The sequence below is a fragment of the Nyctereutes procyonoides genome, unplaced genomic scaffold, assembly GCF_905146905.1.
Source record: "Nyctereutes procyonoides isolate TBG_1078 unplaced genomic scaffold, NYPRO_anot_genome, whole genome shotgun sequence".
In the NCBI taxonomy this organism is placed as follows: Eukaryota; Metazoa; Chordata; class Mammalia; order Carnivora; family Canidae; genus Nyctereutes; species Nyctereutes procyonoides.
The window spans coordinates 25763699-25778312 of NW_026575037.1; the positions used below are offsets into that span (position 1 = coordinate 25763699).

The 14614-nt window shown below is 46.1% G+C and overlaps 1 protein-coding gene and 1 pseudogene across 2 annotated transcripts in view; both read left to right on the plus strand.

Moving 5' to 3' along the window:
- The first annotated feature begins 1384 nt into the window (after positions 1-1384).
- IPO9 (importin 9) overlaps positions 1385-14614 on the plus strand; it is a 55866-nt gene continuing 42636 nt past the window's right edge. Inside the window, exon 1 of one of the 2 annotated variants that reach the window (XM_055319080.1) lies at positions 1385-1621. In XM_055319080.1, the coding sequence (XP_055175055.1) occupies positions 1459-1621 (163 nt within the window). In that variant the 5' untranslated portion in view covers positions 1385-1458. The remainder of the gene's footprint in view (positions 1622-14614) is intronic. The other variant, XM_055319079.1, reaches the window with a different exon arrangement.
- On the plus strand, positions 10662-11288 carry LOC129505774 (uncharacterized protein C8orf58-like; annotated as a pseudogene).

Sequence of the window (14614 nt, forward strand, 5' to 3'; positions counted from 1 at the left end):
TTGGGTCCTCCGTCCACTGCCACAACGTTTGAAGATCCACCGCCCTCTGGACCTTCCTTTTTTCTTCCAGAAGTAAAAGTGAATTAACCCGGGGGGGGGGGGAGATGTTCTAATGGAACAAGGAAAGAAGGGAAAGAACTCCTACTACCCTACCCCTACTGTGGAATTTCAAGGTCCGCAGAGCAATCTTTTTTTCCCTATGAAATTGTGGTAACGAGACCCACGTGTCCTCTAACATGGGAAGTGACCAACGTGCTCAGAGCTCCCTCAAATCCAGGAACCCATCTTTAGGAAGAACAGTCCAATGGGTGACAGCCCCAGAGCACTGTCCATGTAGCAGTCACGGTCTTAGAACTGGGCTAGGGCTTGCCATCTGGTGTCCTCTGCCTCTTGGGAATGAGAGTCGGGGTTCCTAGAAACCGTTTTAAGGCACTCAACCTGAACAGCTTGCTAAAAATCACCTGTTCCTCCTGCTGCAGCGCCTCCCACTCCAGCAGCATCCCAACCCAGCAACAAGCATCCCTCTGCTTCTAAAAGTCGTATTTAGCAGCCTTGCATTAGTAACCCCTCGGCATAGTCCCCTCCACTTGCTCCAGCACTTGGGACTCTCTTCCATCAGCCTTTTCCTACCGCCAGCCCTAGGATGCCCTCTTGCTCCTTCACCGCTCGGACGTCCAGCCTCAATTTCTCCGGGTGGGGAGTGGGGGGAGAGAAGTGCATACATTGTCAGCGAATGGGGTCCACTCTCAGGCCTTCCCCTGGAGGAAACCCCCTTCCCGATGCCCTGCCCTCTCCCCCCAATTTTGAAGCTGGGCTCCAGCAGGCCGGAAACAGCGCAGGTGACCCTCCCCACTGCCCAGTGCACTGGGGTCCTCTCCCCCTACCTTCCAATTCTTTTTTTTTTTAAATATTCTAATTATTTATTCATGAGAGGCACAGAGAGAGAGGGAGGCAGGGACCCAGGCCGAGGGAGAAGCAGGCTCCATGCAGGGAGCCCGATGGGGGGGGCTCCATCCTGTGACCCCGGGGTCACGCCCTGGGCCGCAGGCAGGTGCTCCACCGCGGAGCCCCCCCCCATCCCCCTTTGAATTCTTGAAGCTGAGATGAGGCTCACCGGAGCCAATTTTTATTTATTTTTTTCTCCGTGTTTGGTGTGCGGGGTGGGAGGGAGGCCCGCCCTGCCCCGAGGGGCCCCTACAGCTCCTCCCTGCTAACAAGGTGGCTCCTACCTGCGAGGTCCACGAATCGGGCGTCCTGGGTCGCGGCCCCGCTCCGAGGGAGGCCGCCCCGCGCCCACCACAGGGGGCGCTGTCCCCGGAGGCCCAGGCCCGGCCCCGCCCCCTCCGCGCTCCCGCCCGGCCCCGGTGCGCAGGCGCGGCTTCGCGGATTGGCCGCGCGCGGGCGCCGTCGCGCGGCGGCGGGTCCCTGCCGCGGGCTGGCGGGCTGAAGGCAAGGAAGATGGCGGCGGCGGCGGCGGCTGGCGCGGCCTCCGGGCTGCCGGGTCCCGTGGCGCAAGGGCTGAAGGAGGCGTTGGTGGACACGCTCACCGGGATCCTGTCCCCCGTGCAGGAGGTGCGGGCGGCCGCCGAGGAGCAGATCAAGGTGCTCGAGGTGACGGAGGGTGAGTGAGGCGGGGCCGGCGCGAGGACGGGGCGCCCCCCCCCCCCCCCCCCGGGCCGGACTGCCCGCTGCCCGCAGCGCCGGAGCGGGGGGGGGGCGGGGGGAGCCCGCGGAGCCCGGGGCGGCGAGGCCCAGCGGGAGGCCGAGGTCCCCGGGGCGGGGGGAGCCTCTCGGCGGGGACGGGGCCGGGGGGGGCGTCGCGTGGCCCGGGAGGCCTGTCGGGGTTCCGCTCGGGGCGGGGGGGCGGGGTGGAGCCGCGCGGGGGGCGGGGCCTGGGCCGCCGGGGGTGCAGCCTAGAGGGGGCGGGGCCTGGGCCGCTCGGGGGTCGCGTGGCCGGGGCGGCTTGTCGGGGTTCCACCCGGGGCTGCGGGCGGGAGTGGAGCCTCGCGGGGGGGCGGGGCCTGGGGCCGCCGGGGGTGGAGCCTAGCGGCGGGGGGCGGGGCCTGGGGCCGCCGGGGGCGGGGTCTCGTGGCGGGGGCGGGGCCTGGGGCCGCCGGGGGCGGGGGTGGGTTCGGCCGCCCCGCGGTCCGCGCCCGCGAGCTGTTGCAGGGGCGGGAGGGTCGGGGCCGAGCGCGCGCCCCGCTGGTTCCCGCCGCCGCCCCGCCTCCCCACGCCTCTCCACGCCTCCGCAGAAGCCGCCTTCAGTGCACGTGCGCCTGGCTCGCCTTCCTGGCCGCGCTCCCCGTTGATTATCAGGACGACCTGCGCTGAGTAATGCCCCCTCCCCCGCCTCCCCCGCCTCCCCTCCGTGTGCGTTTCCGTTCGGAGGAGCTGATCGTCCTTTGTCTTTGACACTTTGTCCCCCGCACCCCTGCTCCACGCTCTAAACGGTGGAGGAGACATGGGGGACTGTTGGTTTCAGACGGCCGGTGGGTTCCCCGCCGCGCGGCCTCCGACCGGACCCCGCTCAGCCAGTTCACAAAGAACGATTTGATCCTAAAACAGGAGGGAAAAATCCTCTCGGCCTCTACGCGGGGCGTCTGCCCGGCCTGTCCTGCTTCCCCAGGACCTCCCCCGGCTCGGCCGCGCTCGCAGATCCCTTCCCAGGCGGGGAAATTCCCGGTGCGCTGCCCGGCGGCGCTCAGAACCTTGGGCTCGCCCCCCTCCCCCGCCGAGCTGGCCTTGGGGCTTTTCTTTCCCCTTCCATTACACCACAGGGCTGCTGAATGTGAATTTCCTTCTGTCGGAAACACGTTGAGGTTTGGGATACAACAGGTTAAGGACCGTTTTGAAGGCCTGATTATAGATCGTCATTGTTCCATAAAATGTCAGACTCTGCAATAGGGGCAAACCTCTGGTTAGAAGAAAGCTTTTTGAGAGCCACGTATAGATTGATGCAGTTATTACAGTCTCCTAGGTGGAATTTTTTTTTTTTTATTCCCATTGTCTCTGCCTCCCTTGGATGTGAAGGAGGAAGAGTGACCAAGCAAAGGCGCCTCGTTTCATTCAAGTTACTCCTTGAATGAAGTTGAGGGTCTGATGCCTTCTTGAATGACACCCGGTTCTCCCGGTGCCCAGATGTATGTCTGGCGCCTCCCTACAAAAGGTGAACCTTGGTGCACGATCTAACTGTCCAGCAACAGCTCCACTTGGGCCCTGGCCCCTTCTCCAGCCAGTGCCTTGGTCTCATCTGCATAGCCTATTACTGTATAAACTCCTTAGGATCTTTTTGAAATTCAAGTCTCTAGCTTCCTTTATCTGTTGGGGGTCTTGAAATCTAAAATTAAAACAAATGCAGAATTTTGCATTTGATTTAGGCCACTGACGGAATAGACTGAAAGGCACCACCTTAACTGACTGGTGATGTGCCATCAGGCATGCTGTGCAGCAAGAAAGGGCTAAAATAGTGACCGGATATTGGTGGCCTAGTACTCAGGCAAGGACTCACGGGGTTAGAATGTGATGTACGGCGTTGGACCAGGTCTCTAGAGATGATTACCATGCTTTGGACCCTTTGGAGGCAATTTGTGTATTTAAGTAGGCCGATTCCTTATGTTTATTTTAAAACCATAAAAATTCACCCCTTTCAATAACCTCTTTTTAGATGGAGGGTGATGAGCCATTCCTCAGATATAATACCTTGCTTCTCTCCCTGCCTCTTTTTACGGCCTTTACCAAGTTATTTTTTGCCGTTGGGTCCAGAGTACCTCCTGTCTTATATACTGTCTGCATCTCAAATGGCTCCTTAACATGGTCACTAGTTTCTTTTCTACTACCCATTGCTTGCCTTTACCTGAAAATACAGCACCTCGCTTCCCGGCCAGCAGTTAGCCAACTGTCTGTCCTGGTAAAACTAGTAGGATGCTGCTCTTCCTGTTATATTACAACACCCTGCAGGCCAAAGTAGGAACCATTCTTGTAAATGAATGAACAAACTATTGGCCACTCCTTTGGAGTTGCTTTACATTCCAGTTTTATCCTAGTGGAAGAACCTTGCTTTCTTGCTCTAGGAAACACACTTCCTTAAAACTTGAAGTAAATGAGAGATCTGAGGGTTGGTGTCTATTACTATCTGTATTCTGGTCATCTTTTGATTTTTTTTGGCTCCGTGGAGCCCAGTGTTAGGTGACAACCAAATCTAATTGTTTCTAGTCCCTCTGTCCCCTCAAATAACCGCACTGTCTTTGTGAGTAATTTATTATTGCCTCACATGGGAGACTGGTCCCAGTTGATCTTTAACCAGTCTGCTCCCTTTGCCAAACAGGTGTACCACCTTCCTTGGTTGCCAGGTGATGACTCTTAATCGTGGAGCTTAAGTGGAAGAATTTCTAATTTTGAGGGAAGGGACACAAATCTGTATTTGTTAACTTTTGCTAAGTGGACCGACAAGAGAGGTTGACATGCTTCGACCAGATTCTTAGGAAGCTGAGATTTTAAGAAGTATTTATCCTAGAAAATGTGAGGTTGCTGGAGCCCAGAGTACATTCTGGTCATTTAGTCTGCCAACTGACATTTTCCAAGAAATAATTAGTTACCATGTTTTTCAGAATGGGAGCCTATTCTTATGTCTCCGCCAAGGAAGTGTATATAAGTGAGAGATCCATCTCTGATAGTGGGTTGATGTCAAAAGGATCAAGATAACATCAGCTTGGTATCCTGGAATGATTTTTCTGGATTCTTGTGCTTTCCGTTTTTCCTAGTCCCTTGGAATATGAGGGAAACACAGCAAACCTTTCTGAATAGAAACCCTATTTAACATGGTTAATTAGAGAAGGAGATGGTGCCACAAACCATCTTCTTCAGACACACTCACTTCTGGAATTGAGAAGCGTATTACTTGAAAGTTTGGAAGTTCCTCTGCTATTACAGTATTCTAGCAGATAATTGGTACCCTTTCTTTTTTCTTAGGAAGATTGAGATTTTGAGTTTGATCAGCAGAGTTTGCAGGAATTTAGTTCTGCATCCACAGTAAAAAATAAAACTCTTTTGATCTGTTAGAGCATTCTTCTAATCCTTATTTAATAGGAAAGGTCATGTCAAGCATTTTTGAAACATAGTAATTTAAAAAGATTGGAAGGGTTGTGAACTGCCAGAGATCTCTTACATCAAAGTCTAATGTTGGTCTACTGAGCTTTTCTTTTTTGTCTTACTTACAATAAGATCATACTTTTGAGAAATGCTCAAAGCTCTTTATTTTTGGTGTATTTATGCTTTTTTATATCTTAGAATGAAAGTTTTCCTTCTTTTCCTTCTCACTCTACTTTCCTTTAAATGCAGCATCACCCAAGTGGTAGAATGAGTTGCTTTCATTTATAAGCTCTGATTCTCCAGGCCAGCAGAGCAGACTTTCTTATATAACCAAATTTAGACTGTAGGTCATTTTCTTCTCTTATTTCTTTTTGTCTATTAGAAGCAAAGACATTTTTCCCCACCATTTGGCTTTGGCTTAGTTTTTTCTGTCTTATTCCCAGCAGATACATCACATAAAACTTTTTTTTTCCTTCCATCACCATTATATTGAACTGGGGAGGGGGGGGAATCATCTCTCCCTCACTTTTCCTGGCATTCAGCTGCTGCCCAGATATCTATGTTGATTCCCCCATCTTAGATGCCTAGAGAGATGATCCTGCTAGCTGGAAGTTTGCTTTCTGGTTCTCATGGGCACTTTTCTGGCTCTCTTACAGTATAGCGTAAGCACTGTCACCTGCGAAGGGAGCCCCTCAAGGATCCAGACGCACTCCTGGGCATGTGGCGGGCACTGAGCCGAGCGGAAGGCGGCCACGCTCGGAAAAAGGCCAGTGGTGGAGTTTTCTTTTTCCTTTCAGCTGTGGTTTTGTGGTGCTTACCAACCCCCATGAGAAAAGGGGAGCTCCTCCAGAGCTCTACTAAGAACTACCTCCTTTCCCGACCAAACCCTATTCACAGTTCTTCCTTGTAGTAGCTTCCCCGACTGTCAAAGCACTACCAAGTCTCATGTCTCTCTAGTGGACCCTTAAGACCAGTAGCATATGTTTCTTAACTTATCCTTTATCCTCCATGCTCTCCTTTGGATCTTCCCTTCTAAGCCAAGTTTTAGACAGATAGTGTTTTTGTCTGGTGGGGTGAAAGGATAATGAGAGAGCAGAGCAAAAGACTAAAACATCAGAGAATGAGTTAAGGAAGGAAGGCAAAAGCTGTCTTAGAAAGGAAGTCAGAGGATACCATTTTGGTCTGGATAAAAGTACTCAAGAACCTACAATGAGGGTGAAAACCCGATTGACAGAATGGGTCTATCTTCACCTTGGGAAGAAACCAGAGAAATTAAATCTAACAAAAATGGCATTAGAAAGCTAACTTCGTTCAACTCATTTGAATGGTGCCCCTTCAGCTCAATTGATTGTAGACTGAATCTTAATTAATCTGAATTGTCTCTCCGAAGAAAGACAAAATAAAACAGCTGTGTGTGTTTCTGTCTCTTGTACTTTTCTGCCTTAATCATCCCAAAGCAAATTATTCAGCTGTTCTTTCTAATGCTTTCTAAAGAAATTATGTTAAAGACACCAATCAGCAGAACTGGAAATCCCCCTAAAGTACCTTTTCCTTACAGATACACTTAGTTGTATTTCTTCAAAAAGTATATGGTCTCTGTTAAGTAAGTATCTAAATAGAATTTTTACTACTCTGAAATCAGCACTGGATAGGAACAGCCGTGTTGATGGCTTAAAACAAGTCAGGAAAGTTGAGGATTTCTTTGTGGCTTTTCCTCCTGTACCTTAGTTTTAAAGCACAGCGATCACCACACCACCACTATTACTCCTTGTAAACAATTCTTCATATAGCTTTTAAACAGCTTAACAATAACCCACAACCCTCGGACCAACTTCATATAGCTTTTAAATAAAGTTTTATGGTATAAAACTCTTCTGTGGTGACTGATATCCCTGTGTTTCTAAAACGTATATAGTCTAGGCAGAAGAAACTAGATTAAATAAATAATAATTGAATTTACCCTTGTATCCCCTTATAACCTGATGCTAGTGAGTTCTTGGTCTTTGAAATTTTGGGATTTCCAAACTAGAGCAGATCATGTGGCCACTGTTTTTGAAATTGTGGGAGACTGTAGGAAAGAAGATCTGTTGTTTATCCAGTCTGTTCAAAATTTATCTTTAGTTAATGGTGATTATATTCTTTGAAGACATTCTTTCCCATTAATGCTTTTGAGCAGAGTCATAGTACTTGAACTTTCAAGCTTCTTCTTTCCTATGTGGAGGAAATAAACTTCCAGAGAAATGTATCTTTTAATGCTTTTTGTAGGTACAGGTCCCCTAGTTGACTTAGGTTCCTGGGCCCTACATGGATCTTAATCTGATAACCTCTTACTCTCACCATCCCTTGCGATCTCAGCAATGTATGAAGCAAAGTGATTAGTGGACACGGGGGTGTGATCTCTGATGATCTCGATACCAGACAAGATTAGGTTAAAGCTTGTGATAGAGCAGTTTCTTTTCCCTTGTGAGCCTTAGTTTTATCCTACAACTGTAACAGTATCTGTGCTTTCACTGGAAAGGTAATTATTCAGATTTGTTTAAGCTTTATAGTCTTGCCTCAAGTTTCAAGCCTTCTCAAATACTCTGGTTTTTATACCTCAGTATCTTTTTCACTTTGTATGATTAAAAATTTTGTTCATCCTGATCCCATTTTAGCTTGTTTATAATAATGATCGAAGAGTTGTGCTCTTGCCAAGAACATTAAGACCCATATCACAGTGGTCCTTGCAAAAATTGAAATAAGTACTTTAAAAGAAAATACTATATGGCTCATGTAATTTATGAATATGTATAGATCATTTTGAAGGATGTCACAGAATTGTCACAGAATTGGTTGACTATATCCAAGGAAGCTAAACTTGGGTGAACAGTGACTTCTAAACAGACTTGGTTGGGGCTGTAAAGTTAACATCTAACATCACACCTAAGTATCTGAAGTCAAAGGAAATGGGAGTGGATACCTTTACCAGTGCTCTTTGTCCTCCTTTAATTGAGTTTCACTCATGCATTTTAGGGAGTTTTTTTTTTTCCATTAAACTTGAACATTCGTTGATATTCAAGAAGTCTTCTATCTGATTCCATGTGTTTTAGTCCATTCTGAATGTTGACCTCTATATCTTTGAGTTACAGACACCTACTCTTTTTTTCTGTTCTAAATAAGTTCCAAGACTTACCAAAGTCTGGACTAGCCAAACTAATCCTAAGAATTAGAATGAATTTCAGTATTTTTCGAGGTAATTCTATAGGTTTAAAGTGTTTACTTGTGATTTAATCACTTAACTAAATGCTTTAGAAAGAACATGACTTCTTTTGTGGTGCTCTTGCAAAAATTCTTCTCTCCCAAGTGAGAAGATAGGTGCCATAGGATTGTATCAAAAACTGCAGCTTAAGGACACTTGAATGGCTCAGTTGGTTAAGAGTCCCAACTCTTGATTTTGGCTCAGTTCATGATCTCATGGCTTGTGAAAGTGAGCCCCATATGAGGCTTCCTATTCGGCAGGGAGTCTGCTTGGGATTCTCTCCCTCTCCCTCGCCCCCTGCTAGTTCTCTCTCTCACTCTCTCTCTCTCTCTCTCAATAAATAAATAAATAAATAAATAGATAGATAGATAAATAAATAGATAAATAAATATTAAAAATCTGGAAAAAAAACTGCAGCTTAAACTAAAGGTATAATAAGAATGAGTAAAAATCTAAGGATTCAGCGGGGCACCTGGGTGGCTCAGTGGTCGAGCGTCTACCTTCATCTGCCTTTGGCTCAGGTCATGATCCCAGGGTCCTGTGATCGAGTCCCACATCGGGCTCCATGAGAAGAGCCTGCTTCTCCCTCTGCCTGTGTCTCTGCCTCTCTCTGTGTCTCTCTCATGAATAAATAAAGTAAAATCTTAAAAAAAAAAAAATCTAAGGATTTGATAAAGAGGCAGGGTATAAAATGCAAAAATCAATAGCCTTCATATACACAAACAAAAGGTTAGAGGACAGAATGGTGGTTTTTTAAAAAATCCATTTACAATAGCAACTAAGAAGATTAAATACTTAGGGATAAAATTAACAGGAAATGTACAAGAACCTATTGGGGGAAACTATTTTAACATTCCTGAAAGACTTAAAAAAGTTGACTTGAACATAACTGCTTAATGGGAATGGGTTTTATTTTAGGATGATGGAGATGTTTTGAAATTAGGTAGTGTGGCTGGTTGTACAGCATTGTGAATATACTAAATGCTACTGAATTTTTCATTATAAAATGGTTAATTTTATATCAATTGAAAAATTATCTTTCAGAAATATGTATTAAAGTATTTGTAGGGGGATCCCTGGGTGGCGCAGCGGTTTGGCGCCTGCCTTTGGCCCAGGGCACGATCCTGGAGACCCGGGATCGAATCCCACGTCGGGCTCCCGGTGCATGGAGCCTGCTTCTCCCTCTGCCTATGTCTCTGCCTCTCTCTCTGTGACTATCATAAATAAATAAAAATTAAAAAAAAATTAAAAAAAAATAAAGTATTTGTAGGAAAATGGGGAAAAAAGTAGAACTTGAACAAATGGAAAGACGTATGCTATCCTTGTGTAGAACGACTCAGTGTTCTAGACGAATACACAGGTTGATTATAAATTTCATAGAAAAACAAATATGAAAGAATACCTCCAAAAACACTGAAAAGGAAAATTTTGAGGAGGAACTAGTTCTCCCAGACATTAAAACATTATATAAAGCCTCTATAATGTAAACAAACAGCATGGCACTGATGTGTGAATACACAAAGAGGACTGAAATAGAATAGAAATACACACAAGTACCTATGGAAATTTAGTAAGGGTGGCATCTCAAATCATTGGGGTAAAGATGGACTTTTTTAAATTTATTTATTTTTAAAGATTTTATTTATTTATTCATGAGAGACCCAGAGAGAGAGGCAGAGACACAGGCAGAGGGAGAGGCAGGCTCCACACAGGGAGCCCGATGTAGGACTGAATCCCAGGACCCTGGGGTCACGACTGGAGCCAAAGGCAGATGCTCGACTGCCGAGCCACCTGGGCATCCCAGATGGACGTTTTAATAAAGGGTACTGAGACAGTCGGGTAGCTTTTTGAAATTAGATCAGTATCTCACACCATAGAAAAAATAAACTCAAATCGATTAGGAATCTAAATATTTAAAAAATGAAAGCATGTAAGTTCTAGAAGATATGGATGAATTTTTCTTTAACTTTGGCATTAAGGAAAGGCTTTCTGACTGACAGAAATCAGAGGCAATAAAATACTGATAAATTTAACTACATAAAATGGTTTTCATTTATATGACAAAAAAAACACTATATAGAAAGTCAAAAGACCGCTTAAAAACGGGGAGAGATTTTTCACAACATGTACACAAAAGGATAATATTCTTAGTATATAAAGAACTCATAAAATTGAGGACTCTGAAAAGAAAATTAGGGGCTGTGTTTCCCTATCTTTATCTGGGAAAGAAAAAATGAGGTGGAGGTGCTGTCTAGGAGGATGGGTTAGGAGAGAACAACCCAGACAACCTATGGCTCACAGGGAAGGGCTTGGCCAAAAATCAAGGTGTTAAGAGATGGCAGATGGGGTTGGTGAGGACCTGGCATGCAGCTATATAGTACCTGGAGTCAGTAGCACCTACAGATGGATCCTGGATGCTGCCCAAGGTTGCTTGCTGGACTCCTGGAAGAGGGGTGGCAAGCTGAGAGGTCTCAGGACGCAGGAAACACTTCTTAAACTGGCCTCCCAGAAATCAGGAGTAGAGGTGGTAGTTGGAGAAGCCCCCTGGCCACCTCATTGGGCCTTTCTCAGGACTCTCTGGACTTTGATCCCAGAAGGAACCCCAAGCCCGACCCTTGCTGCCATGGAATCCTGCCCACCCTAGGCAGGCTCTTGGCCGGCTGTAAGCTGGAGCAGGTGCTGGAGCAGTCCCACCAGCTCCCAGCTTCCCCTACCAGCATGTCACAATACCACCATTCCCCAAAAAGGGGAGCAAGGTTACAGGAGGCCACTGAGGTGGAAATTGACCTGGAAGAAGCAGAGGTGTTGGAATTCCTGAGACCTAAACTAGGCCTTTCTCCCAGGGCAGGGTCTCTGCCACCTAGAACAGCTATGCTTAGTGCTGGAGCAGATGGCAAGGCTCCAGCACCTCTGCTTGCGGCTGCAGACCCAGAGGCCGCCAGGGGATCCTGAAGTGGAGTAGGAGAAGGAGCCAGCCTTGACCGCTTCACCTCCACCTTTTCGTCCCCTAGGCAGTGAGGTGCACAGACTGCTCAGCCACACACTGGAGATAGCCTCACCCCTAAAGATAGGGGTACCTAGTGCCAACCCTCACAGGCTGTTAGAGACCCCAGCCGAGCCAGCGGTACCTAGTGCCAACCCTCACAGGCTGTTAGAGACCCCAGCCGAGCCAGCTTACATCTTTCCATCCTTCCATGGACACAAGCAAGATCTCTCCCACTGGAACAAGGTCAGGGTCCTGCTCAACTGGATCTATTGGAGGAACCTGAGATACTTTGAGCCCCCTGCCCCTCCTGATGGCCTTGCCCCAAGGATTGAGTCAAGTGGTACCCCTAAAAGACATCCATGCCAGCCCTTCTGGAAGGCCTTTATGCCATTATTTGTAGTTAAGAAGCAATGAGCAGAAACCTTTCTGTATGCTGAGACCTAGTGCAGGGACATGACCTTGGGTGGAGGGGTGTGCTGTGAAGTCTTCCCCACCCTTTGCCCTGTTGCTGCTTCAGGGCACTGCCAGGAACAGCTGCTAATACTCACCCTTCTCTCTGAAGACAGAGCTAGATATTTTTCCTCTCGGCAGCCTGCAGAGGAGCCCTGGTTCCCTGAGCCCCAAGGTATGGCAGCCCCTGGGCTCTTTGTTGGTTTCCAGAAATCCCTGGGCCTAGACAGTATGAACTAACTTATTTATCTGGAGTCCATGAAGCCTGTTTGGCATGATCTTTTGGGGCCTGGCATGTCATGTCACTAATGTGTATTTATGCAAAATGATATGTGTATCTCTGTGAGTCTGTCACTTGTGGACTGTTTGGATCCAACCATCTTTTCTGAATCGTGTACTCAGAGGGTTGGTCGTCTTGGTGAGGTAACTAGAAGGATGGAATTGACCTTCATTCCTTAGAGGGCAGTTACTGATTTAGAATCCTGCTTTCCTCCTCATACCTTCATGGGGCAGCCCCAGAACAGAGAACGGTACTTACTATCTTAAGTGTGTCTGTATGGAGTCTTGCCTATGGAACAAAGCCCCTGAAAACCAAACCTGGAATGGAAGGGTCAGGGACAACATGGAGAATAGCAGAGCAAGCCGCAAGGTCTGTCTTCAGCAGCTTTGGTCTCTAATAGCCTTTACATGTCAGAGCTGGAACGAGGGACTCATATTAGATTTTAGACTTTGACAAAATCCCTTCACTTTTCTGAGCCATAGCTTCCTATTTAATCTTCCAAATGTTTTTTTTTTGTTGTTTGTTTGTTTTGTTTTTTTTTTTAGTTTATTTATGATAGTCACACAGAGAGAGAGAGAGGCAGAGACACAGGCAGAGGGAGAAGCAGGCTCCATGCACTGGGAGCCCAACGCGGGATTCGATCCCGGGTCTCCAGGATCACACCCTGGGCCAAAGGCAGGTGCCAAACCACTGCGCCACCCAGGGATCCCTCTTCCAAATGGTTTAATGATACCTGCCCTACCTACCTTACAGTCTTATTATGAAGATAAAACAAGATTAAACTGGGGGAAAAAAAGACCAAACAAAGGACCAAAAAATTAGTGGAAATATAGGAGAGAGACTTGGACAGATAAATCATACACATACCTTCAAAAAAAAGCACTCGGACGTACAAAAAAAGTTTAAAGTGATTAGAGAAATACAAATTAAGATATCAAGATACCATTTCTTATCTATCAAACTGACAAAATTTTTAAGTTATAATACCATATTTTGTTGGTGCGGCTGTGGAGAAACACTCCTAACATTGCTAGTGGGAATGCATATGGATACAGTTCTTCTGAAAGAAAATTGGCCATTCCTAACAACACTACATATGCACTTTTGACCCAGCAGACCCACTTCTGGGCATCTACTCTGAAGGGACACCTTCAACAATATGAATATATATATATATTGCACAGCATTGTTTATTGCAGTGTTTATAAAAGAATATTGGAAGCAATCTAACTGCGTATGTAATATATATGGTGTGTGTGTGTGTGTGTGTGTGTGTGTGTGTGTGTGTATATATATAAGAGTGTTTGAAAAAAGTACATTTATGCAATGGTATATTATGCAGCTATAAAAAAAAAGTGAGGAATCTCCAAACTGATCGGAATGAATTCCAGAATATGTTAACTGAAAAAAAAAAAAACCTGTGAAAAAGCACAGTATAAAGCTGTTCATATAAACAAGAAGAGGTAAGAAAATACACATGTATCTGCTCATTTATGCAAAAGATATACAGGAAAGATAAATCAGAAACTGATCAGTGACCTACATGGAGTGAGTGGCGAAAGGGTGGAAAGAAGTTAATAGGAATGAAGGTGGAGCAGAGCTTTTAGAACATTCCATTTTGTGTAGCTTTGACTGAGAACCATAGTGATACCCCCCCAAATAAATAATTAAAATGAGACACTGGAGGGGCCCAAAATGGAAGTAGTAACATAAACCTAACTGCATTGCAAATGAATAACATGGCTACTATGTTAGAAAAGAATTAATAACCTAATAAGTAACTTTGGAAAATAGTATTTTGACTTTATATTGTAACATTAAAATAAAAAAAACTATACATAAGTTAATGTCTCTTTTTCACAAGAGTATGGGTTAATAGTTCTATAATTAGTTTACATGTATACTAGACGGTTAGTTTCAGCTCCGGTTGTGATCTCGGTGGGTCATGATCTCAGGGTGGTGAGATAAGCCCCAAGTTGGCTCTGTGCTTAGCACAGAGCCTGGTTGGAGTTTCTTTCTCACTCTCTCTCTCTGCCCCTCTCCACTGCGTGCTTGCACATGCACGTGCTCTCTCTCTAAAATAAAACCTTTTTTTAAAAAAAATGAGATTTATCAATGTTGGAGAAAAAGCTTCATCAGGAAAAAAGGAAAAGTAGAATGAACTTTGAAGCATTAGATTGCCATCTGAGGTGGCAATATATGGATGGATGGATGGATGGATGGATGGATGGATGGATGGATGGATGTTTAGGCATACGTTCATCTACATACATATATTTCCGCATGCCATTCTCTGAGAAGTCTTAGTTGCAGTGATACCTCAGTAACAAATGAGCACACCTAGTATCCAGATCTTGGTTTTGAAATAGCATTCCCCAGTAAAATAAGAAGCAGGGATCCTTGGGGGAAAAGTTGATTCTGGGGCTTAGGCAGGGAAAATGCAAGATAAGCCTAGAGTATCTTGTGATACCAGAAGAAAAGGCAGTGCTGTAAAAAGGATGGAAGTGTATAGAAGTATATAGGAGCCAAATGAAAGGAGTGCCAATGGCCAAAGTAGAACAATTTGGGAAAT